Below are 25905 nucleotides of genomic sequence, written 5' to 3' on the forward strand. Positions count from 1 at the left end.
ACGGGCCACAGGAGGGCCGCATGCCTCCCCCCCCACATGGCCTGTTTTCAGCCTCCACGGCCTCCAGCAGCATTCTGTGCGGAGGCCCGGCGAGGTCCCTGTGTGGCCCATTTTTAGCCGGCAGAGTGCTGCAGAGGCACCCGTCCTGTCTCTCCCCCGCTCCCCCACACCCCGCTGGGCTGCGGAGGAGAACTACAATGCTGATCCGGCCCTCGAAGAAATCCAGTTTGACACCCCTGTTGTATATTGATATTTTCTAATGGATTTCTCTTCCATATGCCTGGATTCATGCTGGAAACTCGCTTTGTACCCTTGCGATGTCTACCAGTCATCCTCACTTAACAACTGGTCATTTAGTGACCGTTTGACATTACAACAGATTCCCCCCAAAGCTACATATGACCTGGTTCCAGAGTTCCGATGGCTTCACACATCCTCATGATCATATGACCGCATTTCTTTTGGGTCAAAAAACAAACAGAGGAATAAATGGATTCGGTTCCTCACTGTGGTATTCACTTAACAACTGTCACAAATAAAAGCAGTATCAGTCGCCTCGGTACACAAACGTCATGATGTACAATGGCAATTCCAGGCTCTATTAATGTTGTAAGATAAGAACTCTCTGTAATGCCTGTTTTTTGGGAAAGAACAATTGCAGCTGCCTCCATTATAATCTCACTCCTGGTGAAGAATTCCTTTCTTTTTAATATCCTGATTTTCTTACGAATTAGTTTCGTTGTGCAACTTCGAGTTTTATCCCTCTCTTCCCCTCCCCTGTTGCACATTCATATTTTCATATGTCTCTGACATATTGATTTAATTCTCACCTCATATCTCTGATTGACTTAAATTTATGTTTTCAATTATCTGGTTCCTGGTGAGCCGAGGACCTTCTGTTTCCAGAGAAAAATAACCAAAGAAACACTGCACACTGTTATATTAACCCAACATCTTCAATTGACTTGGTGCTAAAACCTTTGGCTTCCCAGGCAGAATAGCCAAAAGGAAATGGTTAGAACCACTACATCTGGGCTGCAAAATCCAGATGTCTGCTGGATCTGGTGGCCAAAAGATTTTCTACATCCACTTGCTGCCATCTCGTAGTGATCCAGATATTTGCAGCCAAGATGTGGGAGCTCCAGAGGTTGTGCAGGTAGTCCTCGAGTTACGATCACAATTGAGCCCAAAATTTCTATTGCTAAGTGAGACACTTGTTAAGTGAGCTCTGCCCCATTTTACAACTTTTCTTGCCACAGTTGTTAAGTGAATCTTAAGTTGCTAACTTAGAAACATGGTTGCTAAGAGAATCTGGCTTCCCCATTGACTTTGCTTATCAGAAGGTTGCAAAAGGGGATCACATCAGTGATGGGTCTCAAATTTTTTTACTACCGGTTATTAAAATCTCCATTCCCACCCCACTCCAGGGGAAGGATACTGCAAAATCCCCATTCCCTCCCCACTACTGGGGCCAGCCAGAGGTGGTATTTGCCGGTTCTCCTAACTACTCAAAATTTCCGCTACCGGTTCTCCAGAAACTGTCAGAACTTGCTGGATTTCACCCCTGAGCCAGGGTTCCTGTTTGCTAGCATGTCTTCGGGTGATTTTTGTTCTGCTTGGTACCGAGTTGCCTGAGGTGACTTTTCTGTGCCCACCAGGCCATGCCCACCTAGCGCCCCCTACCTGGCCATACCCACCCAGCCGGCCCAAGTCAGCTGCCGAGAGTCATCCATGCTGAGCCGGCTGCACCTAATCCTTTGCGTCGACCTGGCCACGCCCACTCACCCATGCCCACCTGGCAGAACTCAGATATCCACTCCCAGAAAGTCACATTGAAAACAGATGCAGGCTGGGAGGCAGAGAATAGATGGGGGCGGGGCCAGTCAGAATTTTTACTACCGATTCTCAGAACTACTCAAAATTTCCGCTACCGGTTGTCCAGAACTGGTCAGAACCTGCTGAAACCCACCTCTGGATCACATGATCCCAAGACACTGAAACCATCATAAATACATGGCGGTTGCCAAACATCCAAACTTTGATCACATGACCATGAGGATGCTGCAACAGACGTAAGTGTGAAAAACAGTCATAAATCACTTTTTTCAGTGTCATTGTAACTTTGAATGGTCACTAAACAAATGGTGGTAAACCGAGAACTTCTACCTGTAATCTCAACACAGCTGGACAGCTTCTGTTCAGGAAAGATTGGAATAGTCCATTTAAAAGATTTCAATAAGGCAGAGTAAATAAAATTCACTCACAAATAAAACAATGTCGCCATCTTAGGGGGGAAGTTCCCCATTCCTTTTCATAAGAAATAAAAAGGCATAATCTGCCACACATTCACTTTTGTACTGAAAAATTAAAAAAATAATACCATTTTTTTCCTCAGAAGAAAACTAATAAAGACTTCATCCATTTTAGACATCAATGAAAGTCATCTGCTTTCATTTAAATTAGTCTGAATGTCAATACAGGTAGTCAATTTACAACAGCATGTTTAGTTCGAAGCAGGTGTGAAATGTAAAATTTGTTACTACCGGTTCTGTGGGTGTGGCTTGGTGGTGGGGGGTAATGTGACTGGGTGGGCGTGGCCAACTTTTTTTTTTTTTAATTTTTCAAAGCATTTTTTCTAATGCTTTGAAAAGCCTCTGCCGATCAGGAAACTCAGCTGGGATTGTCAGAGACTTTTCAAAGCATTTTTTTTTACCACCTCTTTGGCCAAGAGGTTGCAGAAAAAAATGCTTTGAAAAGCCTCTGATGATCCCAGCTGAGCCACACGATCATCAGAGGCTTTTATTTTTTTACTTTTAAAAGCATTTTTTCGTCGGAAGAGGTTGTAGAAAAAATGCTTTTAAAAGTTAAAAAAAAAAAAAGCCTCTGATGATCGTGCAGCTCAGCTGGGCATGGTGGGTGGGGTGCAGGGATTTTTGCTACCGGTTCTCTGAACCACCCGCCGCCATTGCTACCGGATCAGTAGCGATCCGGTCCAAATCGGGAGCATTTCACCCCTGGTTCGAAGTTACAATGGCATTGAAAAAGAAACTTATAGTAACATGATCAAAATTCAGATACGTGGCAACTGGTTCATATTTACAGCAATATAGCCATAGTAATAGCACATAGACTTATATACTACTCCGTAGTGCTTCACAGCACTCTCGGTGTACAAGTGTCAGCATATTGCCCCCCAAAAACTGGGTCCTCATTTTACCCACCCCAGACTCAGCCTTCCATCCTTCCAAGGTGGGTCAAATGAGGACCCAGACTGTTGGGGGCAATAGGCTGACTCTATAAAGAGCTTAGGAAGGGCTGTAAAAGCACTGCGAAGCGGTATATGAGTCTAAGTGCTATTGCTATTGCTAACCACTGTGGCAAGAAAGGCTGTAAAATGGGGCAAAACCAGTGGTGAAATCTAAAATTTGTTACTACCGGTTCTGTGGGCGTGGCTTGGTGGGGGGGGGTAATGTGACTGGGTGGGCATGGCCAATTTTTTTTTTTAACTTTTAAAACCATTTTTTCTACAACCTCTTCGGCGAAAAAGTGTAAAAAAATGCTTTCAAAAGGCTCTGACGATCCCAGCTGAGTTGCCTGATCGGCAGAGGCTTTTTTTCTTTTAAATGCCTCTGATGATCCTGCAACTCAGCTTGGATCGTCAGAGGCTTTTAAAAGAAAAAATGTCTCTGATGATCACGCGGCTCAGCTGGGCATGGGGGTGGGGGAGTGGGCAGGAATTTTTGCTACCGGTTCTCAGAACCACCCTCCTCCATCACTACCAGATTGGGCGATCCGGTCCAAACCGGGAGCATTTCACCCCTGGGCAAAACTCATTTAACAACTGTCTTGCTTAGCAACAGAAATGTTGGGCTGAGTTGTGGTCATAAGTTTTGGACTACCTGCAGATCTACTCTTCATTCCCCAGGCCCTCCCCAGGGAGGTGACCTGCCAGATACCCATCACCCTCCACCAACCTTCCAGGTCCAGTTTCACCATTCCAACATCATCTTCTAGCTCGTTGGTCACCTCACACTCGTAGCGCCCATAATCCTGAAGAGTGACATTCCGGATAATGAGGGAGGCGTCACTGGACCCGTCTTCCTGCAGGGTGGTTCGACCCCGGTAGTTTCCAAAGGCTCGGCGCTCCTTCCCCATGGCTACAAAGACGTCCTCAAAGGACATGGGCTCCACCATCTTGGTCCACTTCAAGCGGATCTCATCGGGATCATGGGCCAACACATCGTAGTGGAAGCAGCAAGGCAAGATGATGGTGCCCCCACGGTGGGTGACCACTTTCCCAGGTGCTGTCTGAACCACAACGGCCCCGCTGTCGTCCTCTGCAAAGAAGAACAGAGACCTTGAACATAATTTCAAATCTAGAACGGGGATATCAGATATATATTGATGGTCGTGCTCATTTGGTTCTATGAGGAAGTTATTTGGTCAATACAGCTTCAGGTTCAAAAGGTTGTTTTATTATTTACAAAATATATACATGCGTACAATAATGAACAGGGTGTCCTGTTGCATTTTTCCCCTAACTGTATGACTCAGATGTTGAGAGGAGAGAGAAGTTCATGTGTTGTCTCGCTGAGAGATAGATGAGAGAGAGAGAAAAAAAGGAAGATATCCAAGTGGTTTCTAGGTAAGAGTCCAATAAGAGAGTTCATTGGCTGATATAGTCACATGTGATGTCTGTAAAGACTTAACCCCTTCTAGTCTCTGGTGCATCATATGCAGGCAATATCTGACAGGGGAAATAGCAATAGCACTGATTCTTATATACCACTTCACAGTGCTTTTACAGTCCTCTCTAAGTGGTTTACAGAGTCAGCATATTTGCCCCCAACAATCTCGATCCTTATATCCTGATCCTGATTCCATGTTGGTTTTAACGTTTGATATTGATTTTTTATCATTTATCATTATTGATATATTTTAAATTATGGGCCAAATTTCATTTAATTAGTTTTATTAATTATTTTAACTTTTGCGTACAAATGTTTTTATTTTGGCTGTTCACTGCTCTGAGTCCGAAAGGAGAAGGGCGGTATACAAATTTAATAAATAAATAAACAAATAAACAAACAAACAAATAAATAAATAAATAATTACCGACCTTGGAAGGATGGAAGGCTGAGTCAACCTTGAGCTGATGAGGATCAAACTACTGGCAGTTGGCACAATTAGCCTTGCAATACTGTATTCTAACCACTGCACCACTACAGCTTTTGTCCCCCTAATCCTTTTCTTAGCAATAGCAATAGCACTTAGACTTACATACCGCTTCACAGTGCTTTTACAGCCCTCTCTAAGCGGTTTACAGAGTCAGCCTATTGCCCCCAACAATCTGGGTCCACATTTGACCACACTTTGGAAGGATGGAAGGCTGAGTCAACCTTGAGCCTGCTGAGATTTAAACTGCCAAATTACAGGCAGCCGGCAGTCAGCAGAAGTAGCCGCAGTACTGCACTCTAACCACTGTGCCACCGTGGCTCTCAAAAAGTCTGAGCTCGGGAAGTCAAGTGGTGCAGATGTAGAAGCAGTCCTTGACGTATGGCCACAATTTCTGTTGCTCAATGAGATAGTTGTTAAGTGAGCTTGGCTTCATTTTACGACCTCTCTTCCCACAGTGGTTAAGGGAATCACTGCCTTTGTTAAGTTAGTAACACAGCTGTTAAGGGTATCTGATTTCCTCATTGATTTTGCTTATCAGAAAGCAAAAGGGATCTTGTGACTCCAAGATGCTGCAACTGTCATAAAAACATGACGGTGTAAGTCACTTTTTTTCAGTGCCATTGTAACTTCAAAGTCCAGTGGTGGGATTCAAATTTTTTTACTACCGGTTCTGTGGCCGTGGCTTGGTGGGCATGGCAGGGGAAGGATACTGTAAAATCTCCATTCCCACCCCACTCCAGGGGAAGGTTACTACAAAATCCCCATTTCCTCCCGATCAGCTGGGATTTGGGAGGCAGAGAATAGATGGGGGCGGGGCCAGTCAGAGGTGGTATTTACCGGTTCTCTGAACTACTCAAAATTTCCACTACCGGTTCTCCAGAACTGGTCAGAACCTGCCGAAACCCACCTCTGCAAAACAGCCATTAAATGAAGGGTTGTAATTCAAGGACTACCTGTATCTGGGATTTGACAGATATGAACAGCGATGACCAGATTCAGATCAGATTCCCACCCAGATCAGGCCTCAAGAGATGCCAAAGGGGCTTGTCACGTACCAGACACATGTACCACTTTCTTCCGGTCTTTCTGGGCCAACGCAGACTTGTGGGAAAGCATCAGGAGATGGAAAAGACAAGACAGCAAGCATCGTCCCAGGAGCATCTAGCAGAGACACAAAAAGAGAGTAAATAGAACACCACAGACAGAAAGAGCAGATGGACATAGGACTGTATGTCCATGCCTATGGAAGGTTATATTCTGTATTATGACCAGTTAAAATTGAAGTATCCAATTGCCTTGGGCTTATTAAAAAAAAAAAATCTAAATCGGGTTTATTTTGGTTAGTACTTGAATGAAAGATTACCAGAGCTGTAGGCTAAACAGGGACATTTAAAGAAAAATGTCATAGAAATCAGCAAGCAGCAATTTCAGGAGGGTGAAATCCAGCATGTTCTGAGAGGTTCTGGAGAACCGGTAGCAGAAATTTTGAGTAGTTTGGAGAACTGGTAAATACCATCTCTGGCTGGCCCCAGAGTGAGGTGGGAATGGAGATTTTGTAGTATCCTTCCCCTGGAGTGGGGTGGGAATGGAAATTTTGCAGTATCCTTCCCCTGGAGTGGGGTAGGAATGGAGATTTTGCAATATCCTTCCCCCGGAGTGGGGAGGGAATGGAGATTTTGCAATATCCTTTCCCCGGAGTGGGGTGGGAATGGAGATTTTGCAATATCCTTTCCCTGGAGTGGGGTGGGAATGGAGATTTTGCAATATCCTTCACCCAGAGTGGGTTGGGAATGGAGATTTTGCAATATCCTTTGCCTGGAGTGGGGTGGGAATGGAGATTTTGCAGTATCCTTCCCCCCGGAGTGGGGTGGGAATGGAGATTTTGCAGTATCCTTCCCCTGCCACGCTCACCAAGCCACACCACACTCACCATGCCACGCTCACAGAACCGGTAGTAAAAAAATTTGGATTTTACCATTTGAGCCACTTCCTACTGTTGCTAAGAAAATGGCATGGATGTGCACCACTGAGAATCGGTTCAGGAGTTGGAATAGAGGTTGGCTCCCAATACCATTATATAGGTATAATCTTGAAATCCACATGATTATCCACATGACATTTGAGTCATCAGCAGTGCTGTTTTGGTCAACTCCAACCCACTGCTCAAGTAGGACACCCTATACCAGTGATGGCTAACCTTTTTTGCCATCGTGTGCCAAAAGCGGGGGGGTCGAGCGTGCACATGCCCACACCCATAATTTGCACCCTGTCCTGTACGACCCCGCTTTTGGTACATGATGGCACGGTGGGCCTGGTAGGCCCATTTTTTGCCCTCCCCAGGCTCCTAGAAAGCCTCTGGAGCCTGGGGAGGGCGAAAACAGTCTTCCCCACTTCCCCGGAGGCCCGCTGGAGGCCAGAAACAGCCCGTTTCCAGACTTCCAGTGGGCCCGAAAGGCCCAAAAATCAGCTGGCCAGTGCACACATGCGGGCTGGAGCTGAGCTAGGGCAATGCTCGCTCTGTGTGCCACCTGTGGCACGCATGCCATAGGTTTGCCATCACGGCCCTATACCATTTCAGACAAACAGTTGTCCAATCATGTCTTAAAAGCTTCGATTGATGGAGCACCCACAACTTCTGGAGGAAAGCCGTTCCAGTGATTAATTGGTAAAATTCCTTCCCTATTTCAGTTATGTTTTAAAATAAAGAAGTCCATTCCTTAGAATAAAAGAATTGAATGGACTGGCTATTATTGGAATTTTTGTTTTCAAAAATATCAGAATCCATTTTCAAAATGTTTATTAGTTCATCAGAATACAAAATGCAAAAAGAAGAATAACGGAGTTGGAAGGGACCTTGGAGATCTTCTAGTCCATCCCTCTGCTCAGGCAGGAAACCCTACGCCATTTCAGACAAATAGTTGTTCAATCTGTTCCAGTATTAGAGCAACCGCAACTTCTGGAGGCAAGTCGTTCCACTGATTAATTGTTCCAACTCAAGGAAATTTATCCTTAGTTCTAGGTTGCTTCTCTCCTTGATTAATTTCCAATCATTGCTTCTTGTCCTGCCTTCAGGTGCCTTGGAGAATAGGTTGATTCCCTCTTCTTTGTGGCAGCCCTTTAAATATTGGAACACTGCTGTCATGTCACCCCGTAGTCCAGGAGTTTGCAACCTTAAATACTCAAAGAGCCATTTGGACCCGTTTCCCACAGAAAAGAAAACACCGGGAGCCACAAAACCTGGGTGGGCGTGGCCAATTCAATGTCACTCATTTCCACCAGTCACATGACCCTCCCTTAGCCACACCTACCCAGCCAGTCATTAGGGCAGAGAACCAGTTGCTAAAAAACACCGGGAACCACAAAATCCTTTTGACATATCTCTCTCTCCCCTCCCTCCCTCTCTCCCCCCTTTCTCTCTTTATCTCTCTCTGTCTCTCTCTCTCCCCCTCTCTCTGTATCTGTCTCTGCCCTGGCTGCTTCTCCATCCCCCGCCATCGCCCTTACCGTCTCAGGCCAGGCAAGGAGTGACTGGGAGGGGAGGGCGAGGGGCGGGGCCAGCCAGTGGTGGGATCACCTGATAGGGAGCCACAGCAGAGAGCCCAAAGAGCCACATGCGGCTCCGGAGCCACAGGTTGCTGACCCCTGCCCTAGTCCTTCTTTACATTAAACTAGACATACCCAATTCCATAGTTGCCCATCTCACATAGTGACTCAGCACAGTTTACACAATAATAATAATAATCAAAATATGTAAAAATGACTAAAACAACCCATTTGAATTTAAAAAGAAAAGCAAGATAAAAACAAATTTTAAAAAAACAACACAAAATGGTGGCCAAACCCACAGAGTAATGCTCCCTGGAGTCTCTATGCTTTATTCCTAGCGGTAGCTTTCTCAATCTGGGAGAGTTGAGTATTTATTTATTCATTTATTCGGCTTAGCTCAAAGGTGAGCAACTATTAACCTCTTTTACAACCTGTCAACTTCAATTCCCAGAATGCCTGAGCCAGGAATTCTGGGAGTTGAAGTCCACAGGTCATAAAGGGGCCGTAGTTGCCCATTCCTGTCGTAAATAGTGTCCTCCAATTCTGGCTAGCTCCAAGCATAAACACCAAACAACAAAATGCAATCAAGAGAATAAAATATATAGAACGAGCAAGAAGATGGTGAATTGCAGTAGCAACAAAAGACCCATCACCCTGGCCTGGGAGAAGAGCTTTAAGACTCTGCGGAAGAGAATTGTAGAGATGGTAAAATGCTTGGTAGGCAGGGGGCAGCCCTGGCAGTACCAATGAACGCTGAAGACAAGAGATTGACAACATGGCCATCAGTCAATTGTAAAAGGCAGCTTTACTTGGAACAGCTTACTTCCTGCAATGATACTTTTAATTAACATTTTCACTTATCCTGTTAGCATCTCATTACTTCAGGAGCCACTGTGAATCCCAGGTGCCTTTTTGCTGAGTTTACAGCAGGGCCTGTTAAATCTTTGCTTATTAAAAAATATATAATTGAGGTTGACTTTAAATCACCTCCCCCCAATTTCCCCTCCATTAAGCTATAGGATCTGAAGGGTAGTTTTATGCTGCCCTACTTCCATTCTATTAGAGTAGAAATAGAAATAGAATAACAGAATTGGAAGGGACCTTGGAGGTCTTCTAGTTCAACCCCCTGCCCAGGCAGGAAACCCTACACCGCTTCAGACAAATGGTTATCCAACATCATCTTAAAAACTTCCAGTGTTGGAGCATTCACAACTTCTGGAGGCAAGTTGTTCCACTGATTAATTGTTCTAAATGTCAAGAAATTTCTCCTTCGTTCTAGGTTGCTTCTCTCCTTGATTAGTTTCCATCCGTTGCTTCTTGTTCTGCCCTCAGGTACTTTGGGGAATAGATTGACTCCCTCTTCTTTGTGGCAGCCCCTGAGATATTGGAACACTGCTATCATGTCTCCCCTAATCCTTCTTTTCATTAAACTAGACATAACCAGTTCCTGAAACCGTTCTTTCAGTGGTGGGTTGCTCCTGGTTCTCACCGGTTCGCAAGAACCAGTGGTAAAAATTTGTAGTAGTTCGGAGAACCGGTAATAGCATTGACTGGCCACGCTCCTGAACCGGTCCCCGGCCCGGTCGCCGCTCGCTTACCCTGCCCACCTCATCAGAGGCTTTTTTTAAAAAAAAACTTTTAAAAGCATTTTTTCTACAACCTCTTCAGCCGAAAAAATGCTTTTAAAAGTTAAAAAATAAAAAGCCTCTGATGATGGTGTGGCTCAGCTGGGATCGTCAGAGGCTTTTAAAAGCATTTTTTTCTGCAACCACTCCGGTTGAAGAGGTTCTAGGAAAAAAAATGCCTTTAAAAGCCTCTGGCGATCCCAGCTGAGTTGCCTGATCGTCAGAGGCTTCTAAAAGCATTTTTTTCTGCAACCTCTTAAGGTTGTAGAAAAAATGCTTTTAAAAGTAAAAAAAAAAGTTGGCCACGCCCACCCAGTCACATCCCCCCCCCACCAAGCCACGGCCACAAAATAAGCCACCCCCACAGAACGGGTAGTAAAAAATTTTAGAACCCACCCTGGCGTTCTTCATATGTTTTAGCCTCCAGTCCCCTAATCCAGTAATTAAAACCCTCCCTCTCTCGACTCTATAAATGTAGTCCTCAACTTACAACAGTTCATTTAGTGACCGTTCATGTTACAATGGCACTGAAAAAAAGTGACTTATGTCCATTTTTCATACTTACAACCTTTGCAGCATCCCCATAGTGCACAAATCTGTTGGATTCATGTCCAACTAAAGTGGAGCCAACTCACAGTTTGCAACCTACATTCATCAATTGTCTTCACATCTACGTGGTTGATGGATGGGCTGTTGTCAAAATGATCTAGATGAAAACCACAACTGTGCCATCAAAATCCACCTTTTTTTACATGTATCAGCATGTGTAAAAAAAAAGGGGGTGGTGCTTTGACTGCATTGTCAGGGCTACCAAATTGAAATTTTTCATCAAAACAGTCAAGGTTGTTCAAACCTTAAGGACTAGAAACCTATTTTATTTTATTTATTTGTTGGCGGCAATATGGTGACTGTAAACCGCTTAGAGAGGGCATGGTAAAGCACTGTGAAGCGGTATATAAGTTAGTGCTATTGCTATTGCTATTTATCCTTGAGGGACTCTTCCCACACCACCCTATTCCATAAGATCCTATTATATTATATTATATTATATTATATTATATTATGTTATGTTATGTTATGTTATGTTATGTTATGTTATGTTATGTTATGTTATGTTATGTTATGTTATATTATATTATATTATATTATATTATATTATATTATATTATTATTAGATTATCTTATATCATATATCATATATCATATCTATTTTATTATATGTTATATTACATTATATTACGTTACAATATATATTAATTTTTTATGCTGCCCATCTTCCCTGTAAAGTTTCTGCAAGACTCATATCTAACAGTTTCTGCCATCCCATCTAAACTGCTCTGATTTGGGGATGTTCGCTGATTTGCAAGAAGCAGCGTTTTTATTTCCTTTTGACTTTTTAGTCCTGAGGTCTGCAGATGGAGAAGCATTAATCACAGCCATAACCTTTCTTTTGCAACCAACGAGTTAGGCGGCCACGCTATAATTTGGCAGATTATGCATATCGCATATGTATGTACAACCATGCTGAAGTTCTCAAGGTCAAGCTCCAGCTTTGTATCTCATTCAATTTGGAAGTAAAGAATTTTCTCTGCTGAGGCTCTGAAGCATCCTTGCCTATCCAAGCAGAAGACACCGGCTAAAAACCCCAAACAGTTGAGAAGTACAAAGATTCACTTCCTTTGTCTTTTACCAGATTTAGTTCAGTGGCATGGCACATGCATTAGATTACAGGCTCAAATCTGGGCTATTTCCACTAAAAAAAAAAAGAAGAAGAAGAATCAGCAAGTGATGGGGAAGTCCTCCCCCCCCCACAAAGCCATTATAAATCAGAATATATATCATCAGTGCTAGAGAAACGAATGACTTCAACCAGCCTTTTCTCCAGAATCATGAGGACTAGGATCTTGCTTTATTCTAAGGGGTAGAAACACAGCACCATAACTGAATCTCCCTTTCCCCTCAAAGGAAATAGACGATGGAAAAGAGATTTCTCTGCCTGGTATGGTGGACAATAAGTAATGTGGGGCTAAAATGAATAGGGCATGAATTGAGCTTCCTCTTTACAAGTCAGACAACAGGGAGTTAAAAAAACAAACCCCAAGCATTTCCTTTTGCAAAGAAGAGATTTGCAAAGTTCTCCAGCTCTCTGGAGATTATGGATATCATCTCTCCTCCCCTCCAAAGCCCCCCCCTCAAACAACCGAAAGATAAATGCTCTATCTTTGTCCCCCCACCCCCACCCCCGTTCCTCCTCCCCCACCACATTTTCACAGATTTAACATCTAACCTCAGGGCTGCTGCAGAATTGGGAACTTAGAGGAACGTTGAAATCAGACTCGCTGTCCCATATCCCTCCCCCCCACGTAACATTTCATGCAGAGAATTCAAAATCAATCAAAATCCTTGATAGAACATTTCCCAAGCAGAAAATGCCCCCCCCCCACTTTTTTGGTAAACCCACTGCAACTGAGAGTTGCAAGTGGGTTGCCAGCTGTTTCCCTCCTATTCTGCTTAGCCCAACAAGAAAAGTGGTACCCAAGTTAAGGTGCCAAAGGATGCTCTCGAGACATCCGACTTATTACATCAACTCCGGATCAGCCAACGCTGCATTATCAAGGTGAAACCAAAAACTGTAACTCTGCCTTGCACCAAAGAAGACTCACCATTTCTCCTTGAGGTGGTAGGGGGAACAGGAGATGTCCCGGGCCAAAAATCTCAGCCGGTGACTGAAGTTGAGATGACTGCAGAAGAGGCAATGCTGAAGAAACAGGGCAGAAGTGGAGGAGAGAAGAGAACAGAAGAGAAATCTGTCGGTCTTAGTTTGCTTGGGGAGGGTTTGAAGTCTCCTTTTTCTTCTTTCTTTCTTTTTCTTCCTTCTTTTCTTTCTTCCTTCCTTTCTTTATTTCTCTCTTCTTCTTCTTTTCTTTCTTTCTTTTTTAATTTAGCAGCATGATGCTGACGGCTTCTTTTCAGAGTCTTAGTCAGCAAACTCCAAGAAGTAGGGAGGGAGGGAGGGAGAGAGAGAGAGAGAGAAAGAAAAAGGAAAGGGGGAGAGAGCGAGAGAGAGCACTGCTGCCTGGGAATGAAAAAAAAAAAAAAATGAGCACAAAGTTGTACGAAAATGACCGAGGAGCAATAACTGCATTAGAGCAGCCTGCACAGACCAGCAGAAGGGAGGGTTTGGCAGCAAAAATGTGGGGAGGGTGAAGAGAAAAGGGATGCGAGAAGGAGAACCTGCAAATCCTTTGGCTGAGTTCCTGGACAGCAGTAAAGTAGGTCGGAAGCGAGGCAAAGCCAGGCCCAAAATCCTGGATTTCAATTTTGGAGTTCGGAGCCTCATCATTACAGAAACTGGCATTCGATGTTCTACACAAGGTGGCTGAGTGGGAAAAGCCAGGCGAATTTCATCTTTTCCAGCCACGTTACAGGCAGTCCTCAACTTACAACCACCATTAAGCCCAATGTTTCTGTTGCTAAGTGTGACAGTTGTTAAGGGAATTATGCCACCATTTTACCACCTTTCTTGCCACGGTTGTTAAGTGAGTCGCACGATGCCATTGTTAATAAGACAGTTGTTAGATTAAACTGGCTTCCCCATTGACTTTGCTTGTCAGAAGGTCGCTAAACGTGACCCCGGGACACTGCAACCGTCATAAATATGAGTCAGTTGCCAAGCATCTGAATTTTGATCACGTGACTATGGGGATGCTTGCAAGGGTTGTAAGTATGAAAAATGGTCATAAGTCACTTTTTTTCCAGTGCCATTAAAACTTTGAACAATTACTAAACGAATGGTTGCTAAAATCAAGAACTGCCTGTAGAGATAGACCTCAGTTTATGACCATTTGTTTAATCACCGTTTGAAGTTACGATGGTGCTGAAAAAATGTGACTGACAACTGGTCTTCACACTTGTGACTTCTGCAGCATTCCTGAGGTCGCAACGAACAAAATTTGGGCACATGGCAACCTGCATGTATTTACAAGGGGTTGCAGCGATCAGTGATTGGTGACCTTCCCAGCCAGCTTCCAACGAAGTTGATGGGGGAAAGCCTGATTTTGCTTAACAACCTTGTGATTCATTTAACGACTGTGGTGATTTGCTTAATGGCTATGGCAAAAAATGGTAGTCAGATCAGGTACAACTTAAAGACTGCTTCACTTAGCAAGGTCCCAATTGTGGTCGTAAGTTGAGGATTATCTGTATTAATAAGAAGAGCCCGCATATGTTCTAGGCCAGGTGTCTCTAACCTTGGCAACTTTAAGACTTGTGGACTTCAACTCCCAGAATTCCTCAGCCAGCAAAGTTGGCTGAGGAATTCTGGGAGTTGAAGTCCACAAGTCTTAAAGTTGCCAAGGTTGGAGACCCCTGTTCTGGGCAAAGCTGCTGGATGGGAGAATGCAGGATTGAAGCTTATTCTTGGGTGTGAGTGTGACCAAATAGGGGTGCACAAAAGAGGGCCCTGCCCTCTCCTTTTTCTTTGATTACACAATGGACATCCACTTCCAACACGCACGTTTCTGGTGACCCCTGTGTGACAGCAGCACAATTGGGGTTGAGGTTGTATCAACAAAAACAAAAACAACAAAAAGAGCAAAATACAGGTAGTCAACTTACGACCGCCATTAAGCCCAACATTTCTGATGTTAAGTGAGACATTTAAGTGAGCTTTGCCCCATTTTATGACTTTTCTGGCCACTGTTGTTAAGTGAATCACCGCAGTTCGTAAATTAATAACCTGGTTGTTAAGTGAATCTGGTTTCCCTGTTGACTTTGCTTGTCGCAAAATGGGATCATGTGACCCTGGGACAGCGCAACCATTGTAAATATGAGCCAGTGGCCAAGCGTCTGAATTTTGGTCACATGACAATGGGGTTGTAACTATGAAAGGTTGTTAACTATGAAAAATGGACGTAAGTCACTTTTTTCAGTGCAGTTGTAACTTTGAATGGTCACTAAACGAACTTGTAAATCAAGGACTACCTGTAGGGCAGGTGGGGGTGGGGGTGAATTAATGCAGCACATTAGGCCTTGTTTTATTGAATGATGGTTTGTTGATAAGTAACCAACTCTGATTTTATGTATCAGGCTCAGTCATACATTGGTTTGAAATCCATAGTTGCTGCATACTGTGCCTTGCAGATCTTAACTAACTGTGACCTATTTCCTATGCCAGGAATGTCAGTGGTGAAGGATGCTGGGAAGTATAGTCCCAATTATGATGCATATAAAAAATAATAGTAATAATAATTTATTAAATTTGTACAGTATGCAGTCTGGCTCCCTGACACCCAGCAACTTCAAAAATGGGCAGGGCTTAGATGACCACCATTTTGATTTTTCTGAGCCACTCCAGTGGTGAAATCCAAATTTTTTTACTACCGGTTCTGTGGACGTGGCTTGGTGGGCATGGCAGGGGAAGGATACTGCAAAATCTCCATTCCCTCCTCACTCCTGGGGGAAGGATATTGCAAAATCTTCATTCCCACCTCACTCTAGGGCCAGCCAGAGGTGGTATTTGCCGATTCTCTGAACGACTCATAATTTCCGCTACCAGTTCTCCAGAACCTGTCAGAACCTGCTGGATTTCAGTCAGCACTCTGACCATAGACCATGGTTTACAAAGCAAACTAACTGGGTTCACATAAGCACACTAAACTACACATTAGCAAGTTTTCCTTGCACGTAACGTTAAACCAACATCGGTCTCCCAACAGCCTTTCTATCATGGTCATTTAGCAATAAGAACGGCCAACTTTTCAGGCAGAAAAAGTCATCGGTCTTGTGATGAACCAGGTTATAATCCTCACGTCGTATGACTGTAACAGGAAGGCTTCATTACAGCTGTAAGTCAAGGACCACCTGTACCTTTTCAAACACGTCGGCTGCATCATGGAAAGCAAAATTTTCAGATGAAGTTGATTTTTGGGCTCTGCAGAGGTCTAATATTATTGTTCTAGGAGCAAAAGAACAAAAGAGCCGTGGTGACACTGTGGTTAGAATGCGGTATTGCAGGCTAATTCTGCTGGCTGCCAGCAGTTCGATTCTGACCAGCTCAAGGTTGACTCCATTTTTCCATGGTCGGTAAAATGATGATTCAGATTGTTGGGGGCAAGATGCTGACTCTGTAAAACCGCTTAGAGAGGGCTTAGAGAGGTATATAAGTCTAAGTGCTATTGCTATTGCTAAAAAGAAACCTCCATGTGTAAGGGCAGTTACCCAAATATATGGGATGCAACAAAAGGAGGATTGTTGGTTTCTGCCCAGCTTGGATGCTTCCCAGAACAGGTGCTTGGCTGGCCGCTAGAAGAAACAGGACACTTACTAGATGGTGAATTTGAACGTGCACTGCATTATTAATCCTGTCTGTTGTGGCCCATCAGCGGCCTATGCAGCTAGTAGCTGATTCCGACAGCGAGGAGGCTGGTGTGGTGATGCACCAGCAGCCTGTGCAGCTGGCACTCGAGTCAGACAATGAGGAGGCTGGAGAAGATGTGGTGCCAGAGGCGGGGATTCAGCCCGGGGCCTTCAGAACCTCCAGAAGCTCCCATAAGTGAAGAAGAGGAGGAGGAGCCTCTTCTCGATGCACGGGCGCGGAGCTGCCAAAAGGCAGGAGTGGCTCCTCAAGAGGAGGTCTCCTCGAGAGTAATGCTTGGGGCTAATTGGCCACTCCCTTAGCCTATTTAAGGAAGGATGACGACTGAAGCAATTTGCAGGGAACAACTTCGTTCACTCTTCTTCATGTCTGGATCTTAGTTCTTTTATCAGTTTCCTGCAAATTGCTTCTGGGCTTTCTGCCAACCATAGTAAGATTATGATTATTTATTCTTTAGATTTTTGTAGGCTGTTAAGAAAGTTAATTACCAGCCTCTGTTTGAAAAAGACTGATTTAATTTAGTAAACTAAGGTTTGTACAGACTTTGTGTGTGCTGCGTTCTTTGGGGTCCGTAGCTGGGGCAGAACACTGTCACTGGAACCGACAACATACACTGCTCTGTATTTGATAGCTTTGGTGAAAGTAAAAGCCATTTTTAAAAATTTTACATTCTTTTAACCTGCCTTCATTATTATTTTTTTTTTAAAACAACTCAAACCCCAGTGGTTACATTCCCACAATGCACTAAGCCAAATCAACCAAACTTCCCAGGGTGCTCTTGTGGACACAGCCAGTATGAACCTAGATAACATCAATCAGTTTGGCCAAGCACAGACAAAAGACACAAGAGCCAAGCTCTTTAAAAGTCATATATTAATCTGGGTTTTTTTCCCCCCACATTATAATTCTGTAAACAGTGACTTCATGGCGCTGTCCCAGGTCCCTGTTTCTGCGTTATGAACAGGTTCCTTTTGTTCACCAATCCTCCTTTTCCTGGTGAAAAATAGGAAAACGTATAACAAGATAGCCAGCTTCTTCAAATCGCATCCTCGAAGGCTTTCAAATCTCTCTTGTTCTTCTTCTGTATTCTCACATGATCTCCCAGGAACCTTCCCACCCCAAAATCTCAAGTGTAGTTTTTAAAGACCTAAAACCATCATGCTTTTGGGTTAACTTTGTTCGCCACATCAAAAGGATCTGCTATAGACCAATGAACGTTTTTGATTTCACTGTTTCAAATCAGCTTCAAGTGCATCATACAGACGAGGCAAAGGTCGGCTGTGGCTATACAAGGAATGGTTTAGACCACCTATCCCCCCCAAGTTATTTAAAACACTGTCAGAACTGGGGTTCTCCCAAGGAAGCACCTGTGTGTAACACCATTGGATTTGTGAGCAACAGCGAGCACAAGATTTCCTCTTTTTTTTTTCTTCACTGGTTCTTCTTGTCTTTGGACTGGGAAACGGGGCTACAGAAAAAGGCAGGTCTGTAGAGACAGCGGTAAGCTAAGAGCTGTGGGCCTACCGCATAGGCTACGTTGCATAGGACCACAAACCACCAATCTCTTTCTGGGATGCGGTATGGAAAAGGAGTGCGATGGTGAATGGAGGCAGCTACGTGGGAAAACTGAGCCTGAAAAAATGGAAGAGACAGAAAGCATTTTGAGCAAGGGGGGTTGGACTAGAAGACTTCCAAGATCCCTTCCAACTCTGATTTTATTCTGATTTTAAGTCCCCCGATAAGCGGAAAATATACATTTAGGAATTGTATGGTCTGGTTTTGGGTTTTTTTTTTTGTAAAAGGAAATAAAGTACGTAAAATATTTTGTATAGTGTTCTAATTTTGCATATGCATTTGTGCCTTTTTCTCTTTCATTCATGTTTGGCACAGATAAGCAACAAAATACAGCTTTTTGGTATATTGCAACACAATGATGTTTAGATGCACAAACGTGCCTTAATAAAGCCTCTTCTGAAAAGAATCACAACATCCTTTTATGTATAGCAGTGTTTCACAATCTCAGCAACCTTAAATTGTCTGGACTTCAATTCACAGAATTCTGGGAGTTGAAGTCCACATTTCTTAAGGTTTCAGAGGTTAAGAAACACTGGTGCAGACTCACATCAGAAATTATTCTCTTTATTTCGGGCAGTCTCATTCAGGCAGGTGTGCCAATTGGCAAACACTTCAATAATTCCAGGAATAATTTTGGAAATTCTGCTGGCTAAACTGAAGGTAGAGGAGTGGAACAGAGCACAAATGCAGTAGGGGACGAGAAAGAAATGCCACAGGAGGAAGTGATGCATTTTTCTACATCTTCTCAGTGCCGTACTCAAAATTATTGACCCGAAAAGTACCTCTGCGGTCATCTAACCAACCCCCATGGAAAAGTATATTTCAGCAGTTGGCAAAAACTAAAAACAAAGAGGTTACTGAGATTTCAACAGTCTCAGCCTTTGAATCTTGCCTGAAACACTGAGATTTTGTGAAATCTAATTGCAATGTTACCAGAATCTCTCCAAAGTTTATTGCCTTCCCGAAGTCTCACAAAATGCAGGTAGTTTTCAACTTACAGTAGTGGCCAAAATTGTGGAAACCTTTTGGGAAAAGTTCTAAAACTAGCTAATAACACCACTTTTTTTTGGAGTAGTACCATAAAATTATATATCAATGGAAAGATAATTTAATCAAGAAATGTAATTCAATTAATTTTTATGAAGGATTTGCTATTAGAATAGCAGTTACAGTATAAAGAAGAAAAGTGAAACACAGAAAAACGAGATATATAAAAATTATCACCATAGAAAAAATGAGATATGCAAAAATTATCACGTTAGTTAATACTTAGTTGGGTAACTTGTAGCATGAATTACGGCCTTACGACGTCTTCCCATGGTGAACCAGGTCTTTTACTTCTGCAACTGTTATAATGTGAAACCAAGATTGAATGATTGCTTCTATTACCTGGGTTTTATTGCTGAGTTGCTTCTGACTAACAAGTTTCTTTAGTTGGCTTCATAGATTTTCAATTGGGTTAAGGTCTGGGCTATTCCCAGGCCATTCCAGCAGTGGAATAGGATTATCTTGAAACTCCCCCCCCAAAAGTGGTGTGATTACGGGACATTGCAACTGTCATTCTTAGCAACAGAAATTCTAGTCCCAATTGTGGTCATAAATTGAGGATTACTTGTAATGATTCTTTTCAATAAAGTTTTGCTATATTTATTTATTTATTTATTTATTTATTTATTTATTTATTTATTTATTTATTTATTTATTTATTTATTTATTTATTTATTTCTATACCGCCTTTCTCCTGTAGGACTCAAGGCGGTTGCTAATTAATTATATGACTTTTGTAAAAATTTAAAGTGTCCATACTGCACTATTCTAACCACTGAGCCATGGTGGTGGTGGTGCAGTGGTTAGAATGCAGTATTGCAAGGCTAACTCTGCCCAATGCCAGGAGTTTGATCCTGACAAGCTCAAGGTTGACTCAACCTTCCATCCTTCCGAGGTTGGTAAAATGAGGACCCAGATTGTTGGGGGCAACATGCTGACTCTGCAAAACTGCTTAGAGAGGGCTGTAAAGCATTGTGAGGCGGTATTTAAGTCTAAGTGCTACTGCTATTGCTAACTCATTGTTCACTGCCAGGAGTTCGATCCTGACCGTCTCAAGGTTGACTCAGCCTTCCATCCTTCTGAGGTCAGTAAAATGAGGACCCAGATTGTTGGGGGCAATAGGCTGACTCTGTAAAACCGCTTAGAGAGGGCTGTAAAGAACTGTGAAGCAAAATAAACTGTAAGTCTAAGTGCAGTTGCTATCACTATCCTTTGGTATTGAAAGTCAAAGAATATGAGAGCTGTGACTGTGAGGATATCTCTTGACCTGGAATTGAGCAGTATCCTGCAGGCTCTGCTACATACCTGTCCAATAGCACCAGCAAAAACCAAGGCCCAGTCTCCCATCCATGTGCATCCAGGAACGAGTAATCCATAGATGCAGATGCAGAAATATGGCAGGACATAAAATAGATACACCAACATCTGGAAACAAAACCCCCCACAGAACATTAGATTCCAGCACAGATCAAGAATAGAAGATCTCTTGAATGACAATGTCTATAAAAATTCTCAGTCATCCAGATCAGGGGTCTCCAACCTTGGCAACTTTAAGCCTGGTGGACTTCCAACTCCCAGAATTCCCCAGCCAGCAAAGCTGGCTGGGGAATTCTGGGAGTTGAAGTCCGCCAGGCTTAAAATTTATTTATTTATTTATTTATTTTATTTTAAATTTATATACCGCCCTTCTCCCTGAGGACTCAGGGCGGTGTACAGCCAGAATTAAAAAACATGGAATACAAATATTAAAAACAATTAAAATATATATAAATTTGGCCCAAAATTAAAAATACAAACCAATTAAAACATTTAAAATTTCTTCTTAAAATTGCCAAGGTTGGAGACCCCTGATCCAGATCATGGTTGTCTCAAAGTTGCTTTTCCAGAAGGCAACTGGATTTTTTTTTTCCCCCTTGAAACCGTTTTGCTTCTCATCCAGGAAGGCTTCTTTAGTTCTGAGACCTGAAGAAGCTTCTTAGATGAGAAATGTTTTCAAGCAAAAAAACAAACAAGTAAGTCCAGTTATCTTTTGGAAAAGCACCTTTGTGATTTGAAATGACAACCCTCTTGCAACGAAATCTGGATTCAGAGGCAACCCCCCATCAATCCAGATGTTATGAACGTGCTATGAAAAATACTGCTCTAACGGGTCCTCTCATTATAATGAAAGGAAGAAGAAGCGGTCAAGAGCTGCAGATTAAAAAATCAGAAGGGCATCAGGTTGGGAGAAGTTGGCAAAGATATTCAGCAAGAAATTCTCCTTTCCCAGACAGTTTGGATGCACCTGAATCTTGGGGTAGGCCACTAGATCTCGCAGGTAAGGTTCTTGCAGGTAAATGTAATCAAAGCAGGAATTAGCTGGGCAGTCCAGAACAACCTGTAATTGCATAGAGACACAAACATACACACACTTGTAAATGTATTTCCTTTGCCCCTCCCAAAATCACGACCGACTCTTAATACTCTATTATATTTTTTCCAAAATGGGATGATTACCACTCTTGGCATCCTATTTCACACTGTATGCATCTTTTGTATGACACTTTGCAGAAGACACTTTGCAAAATGCTTCATTCGGTTTTGCTACTTTTTAATGGGCAGAGATTCAAGCAGGAATGAGTAATGGATCAGAGTACAGACAGTCTTCATTTCCTGACTGCCATTTTCTTCATTTAGTGACCATTTGCAATTATAAAAGTGACGAAAAAAATAACTTTATGACTAATCCTCGCATTTATAACTTTTTTAGGTCTGCAAAGCAAAGAAACATTGAGGTAAAATTGTAAGCTCAGTCGTTGCCGGTCCCGCTTGTGGTTGCTAAACGAGGACTACCTACTTAATAACTGTCTAAAGTTACAAAGGATGCCCCAAAAGTTACTTACTACCTATCCTCAAAGGTACAACTGCTGCACCCCCGTCATGTGATAACATTTCAGGCACTTGGCAACCACCTCTCATTTACGATTGGTTGCAGCATCCTGCAGTCACATGACCATGATTCTAGCGAAAAACTCGCCTTCAGGAGAATGGATTCGCTTAACAATTATGTGATTTACTTACTCACCATAGTGATTCACTTTACAACCATTGTAAAACAGTTGTAAAATTGAGTCAAGTTATGTGGTGATTTGCCTAACAACCGCAACAGCCCTAACCCTAACCCTAACCCTAACCCCTGGTCATGAAGTGAGGACTGAATAGCTGAATTGGACATCTAGTTATGAGGCCAATGCCATACCACCCAGTATACATTTTGTAGAGGCAGTCCTTGACTCACAACTGTTCGTTTAATGGCCGTTCAAAGTGACAATGAAACAGAAAAAAATGATTGATGATCGTATTTCACACTTATGACCACTGCAGCATCACTATAGTCATGTGATCAAAATTCAGACGCTTAGCAACTGATTCATATTTATAATAATTGTAGCATCCCAGTGTCATGTGAGCAGCTTTTGAGCCCTTCTGACAAGCAAAATAATGGGGAAGACAGGTTCACTTCACAACTGTGTTAGTAACTTAACAACTGCTGTGATTCACTTAACAGCTGTGGCAAGAAAGGTTGCAAAATGGGGCAAAACTCACTTAACAACTGTCTCACTTAGCAACAGAAAATTTGGGCTCAAGTGGTCGTAAACTGAGGACTAGCTGTATATAATTATGTGGATTGTCCTGTTTACTTCCTTTTGTCAGGTTCTCATCATACACTAAACACAGTAATAATAATGTGAATGTAGGGTTGCTGTGATGTTCATAAGTTCATAATATAAATTTTATTAATAAATAAATAATAATAAATAATAATAAATAATAATAAATAAATAAGTGTGAGGATGAGTTGTAAATTACTTTTATTCTGTGTTGTTGTAACTTCAAATGGTCACTAAATGAATGGTTGTAAGTTGAGGACTACCTTATACAAAACATCTAAGGTTTAAATACTGGTCTAACTGGAAAAAAGTATTCCAGGGCTGTTTTAAGAGCAAGCTGGCCCAACTTAAGGCATCAGGTCTCATTCTATGTGCAGAAAACAGTACCTTCAAAGCAGGGGTGAAATGCTACCGGTTCGCACCAGTTTAGGCAAACCGGTAGCGGCAGCGGCACATGGTTTGGCGAACTGGTAGCGGCGGCAAACAAAGCTCCACCCATCCGCCTGGACATAACCTGTTTTTGACCCTCTGCGCATACACAGAAAGCTTTGCGCATGCGCAGAGGGTCCAAAATCATACGTGATGCATATGAAGTGCACACTTCCGAACCAGTAGGGAAGGTAAAGTAGATTTCACCCCTGCTTGAAAGGAAAAGCAAAGATAGATAGATGGATAGATAGGGGTGACCCTGGGCATCAGCAGGGTTGGCAAGAGCCTCCTGACCATGCAACTCATCAGTCATTTTTCCCCCAGGAGATCGTGACCCCTCCATTAAGGATGCTTACAAAATGCGGATCGGGATTGAAAATGAATCTGCTGATCTCAACATTTTGGACACACTGCAGTCTTGGCAGAATTTATTGCCACAAGAGATCAGTACTTGCAGTCCAGCATTGATGGATTACCTGCTGTTCAATCATGGGTCGAGAAAGTCCCCATTAATTGCATAAGCTGGACCAGGTCATCAACCTCATCTGATGTTATAGTAGGAAATAAAAGTCTGTCTAGATCAGTATTTCTGAACCCTGGACACTTTAAGAGACGTGGACTTCAACTCCCAGAATTCCCCAGCCACCATGGCTGCCTAGGGAATTCTGGGAGTTGAAGTCCACACTTCTTGAAAGTAGCCAAGGTTCAGAAATACTGATCTAGACAGACAGCTAGACAGACAGAGAGACAGTTATCCTTACCAGTCCTCGGAAGAGTGTGTAGACCACAGCCAAAAGGAGAAATCCTATCAACCCCAAATCCATAGGGCGCTGGAGCAGATTCTTGTTTTGCTCTTCTGCAACCTTTCCCAAAGTAGAAAGAAAAGTAGAAGGTAGGATTAAGGAGTCTTGCTTTCAAAAAAGGAATTGGGGGCTGGGGTCAGGGGTCAGGGGTCAGGGGTGGGCTGCTGGGGGTTCGCAGGGGTTCGGGAGAGCCTCTGGCTAAGATTCTGTACAGTTCGGAGAACCCCCAAATCCTACTTCTGGCTGGCCCCACCCACCTCACCCTGCCCCTCCCAGGAGTCCCCACACGGAACATTTTGGATGCAGGTAAGTGCAGGGTGCATGCGGAGGCTCGGGGACGTCGAAAAACGGGCCTACCGGAAGTTCGGGAAACGGGGCCATTTCCAGCCTCCAGAGGGCCGCCGGAGCCTGGGGGGGGCTCTTTTTGCCCTCCCGGAGGCTCGAGGAAAGCCTCTGGAGCCCAGAGAAGGGCAAAAATGTGTCCCCCCCGCTGTGGTGCAGGAGGCCACGCCCACCATGGCCACGCCCACCCAGCAACTGGGCAGAGAACCCTTGTTAAAATTTTTGAAGCCCACCTCTAGTTGGGGTTGATTCAAAACTGGGGCCTGACAAGAGAAGATCATCCGTATCAACTTGTTTTGAAAGTGCAGCAAGATTGTGAGCTGGCAGGAAGTGACAACGCAGCCATACGGTTGCAGCGTTGTGATGTACAACACAGCCTGTGATGTATTGACACCCAACAAGTGACTGACTAGTCCAGTGTTGGCTAACCTTTTTGCCATCGCGTGCCAGGAGCGGGGAGAGCGCGGGAGGGTTGCGCGTGTGTGTTCCCACACCCATAATTCTATGTGCCCCGACCCGCACATGGGCTCGTGACACCACCCCCACCCCCACGCTCCTGGCATGTGATGGCCCGCTGGGCCCGTTTTTCTCTCTCCCCAGGCTCCAGAGCCTTTCTAGGAGTCTGGGGAGGGCAAAAACAGCCTTCCCCACCACCCCGGAGGCTGGAAATGGCCCGTTTGCTAACTTCCGGTAGGACCGGAAGGCCCGAAAATCAGTTGGCTGGCGCATTCATACGCGCCAGAGCTGAGCTCGCGTGCCCACCGATATGGCTACGCGTGCCATCTGTGGCACGCGTGCCATAGGTTCGCCATCACAGGACTAGTCCAACGTTTCTCAATCTTGGCAGCTTTATAGTTTGTGGACTTCAACTCCCAGAATTTACTAGCCATTAAGGGAAACGTTAATTTACTAGTCAAACTGATACAGTTGCTCATTTATCCAAGTCAGTGCTTCTCAACCTTGGCAACTTTAAGATGTGTGGACTTCAATTCCCAGAATTCCCCAGCCAGCTCTGCTGGCTGGGGAATTCTGGGAGTTGAAGTCCACACATCTTAAAGTTGTCAAGGTTGAGAATCCTCTAGTTTGATAAATTGTTTTCTGGATGGTCTGTCAAATATCAATCTGACATTTACTGTCTACTGTATAATTAAGCAGAAACTATACCTCTATCCTTCTTCCACCCCACCAAGACTCTTTCCACAAAGACTTTTATACTTCTGCTTAAAAAAAAAAAGCTGATCCCTCACTTTTTGTGCTGTTTTGGCTACGTAAGCAAGAATACTGGTCTCTGAGCATTGGAAATAGAAGGAATGAATTAAAAACTGCACTGAATG

General features: G+C 43.5%; 2 protein-coding genes across 2 annotated transcripts in view; both read right to left on the reverse strand.

The window, feature by feature from the left end:
* HAPLN4 (hyaluronan and proteoglycan link protein 4) overlaps positions 1-13431 on the reverse strand; it is a 31132-nt gene extending 17701 nt beyond the window's left edge. Inside the window, exons 1-3 of the mRNA XM_060694708.2 lie at positions 13013-13431; positions 6234-6339; positions 3975-4337 (exon numbers count right to left, since the gene is read on the reverse strand). Of these exons, the coding sequence (XP_060550691.2) occupies positions 3975-4337; positions 6234-6339; positions 13013-13015 (472 nt within the window). The 5' untranslated portion in view covers positions 13016-13431. The remainder of the gene's footprint in view (positions 1-3974; positions 4338-6233; positions 6340-13012) is intronic.
* A 4152-nt stretch (positions 13432-17583) lies between these two features.
* Positions 17584-25905, reverse strand: part of TM6SF2 (transmembrane 6 superfamily member 2) — a 29716-nt gene continuing 21394 nt past the window's right edge. Inside the window, exons 7-10 of the mRNA XM_034442554.3 lie at positions 24188-24289; positions 21632-21724; positions 20653-20772; positions 17584-18357 (exon numbers count right to left, since the gene is read on the reverse strand). Coding sequence (XP_034298445.1) covers positions 18157-18357; positions 20653-20772; positions 21632-21724; positions 24188-24289 — 516 coding nt within the window. The 3' untranslated portion in view covers positions 17584-18156. The remainder of the gene's footprint in view (positions 18358-20652; positions 20773-21631; positions 21725-24187; positions 24290-25905) is intronic.

The sequence above is a fragment of the Pantherophis guttatus genome, chromosome 1 (assembly GCF_059756535.1).
Source record: "Pantherophis guttatus breed Tessera chromosome 1, ASM5975653v1, whole genome shotgun sequence".
Lineage (NCBI taxonomy): Eukaryota > Metazoa > Chordata > Lepidosauria > Squamata > Colubridae > Pantherophis > Pantherophis guttatus.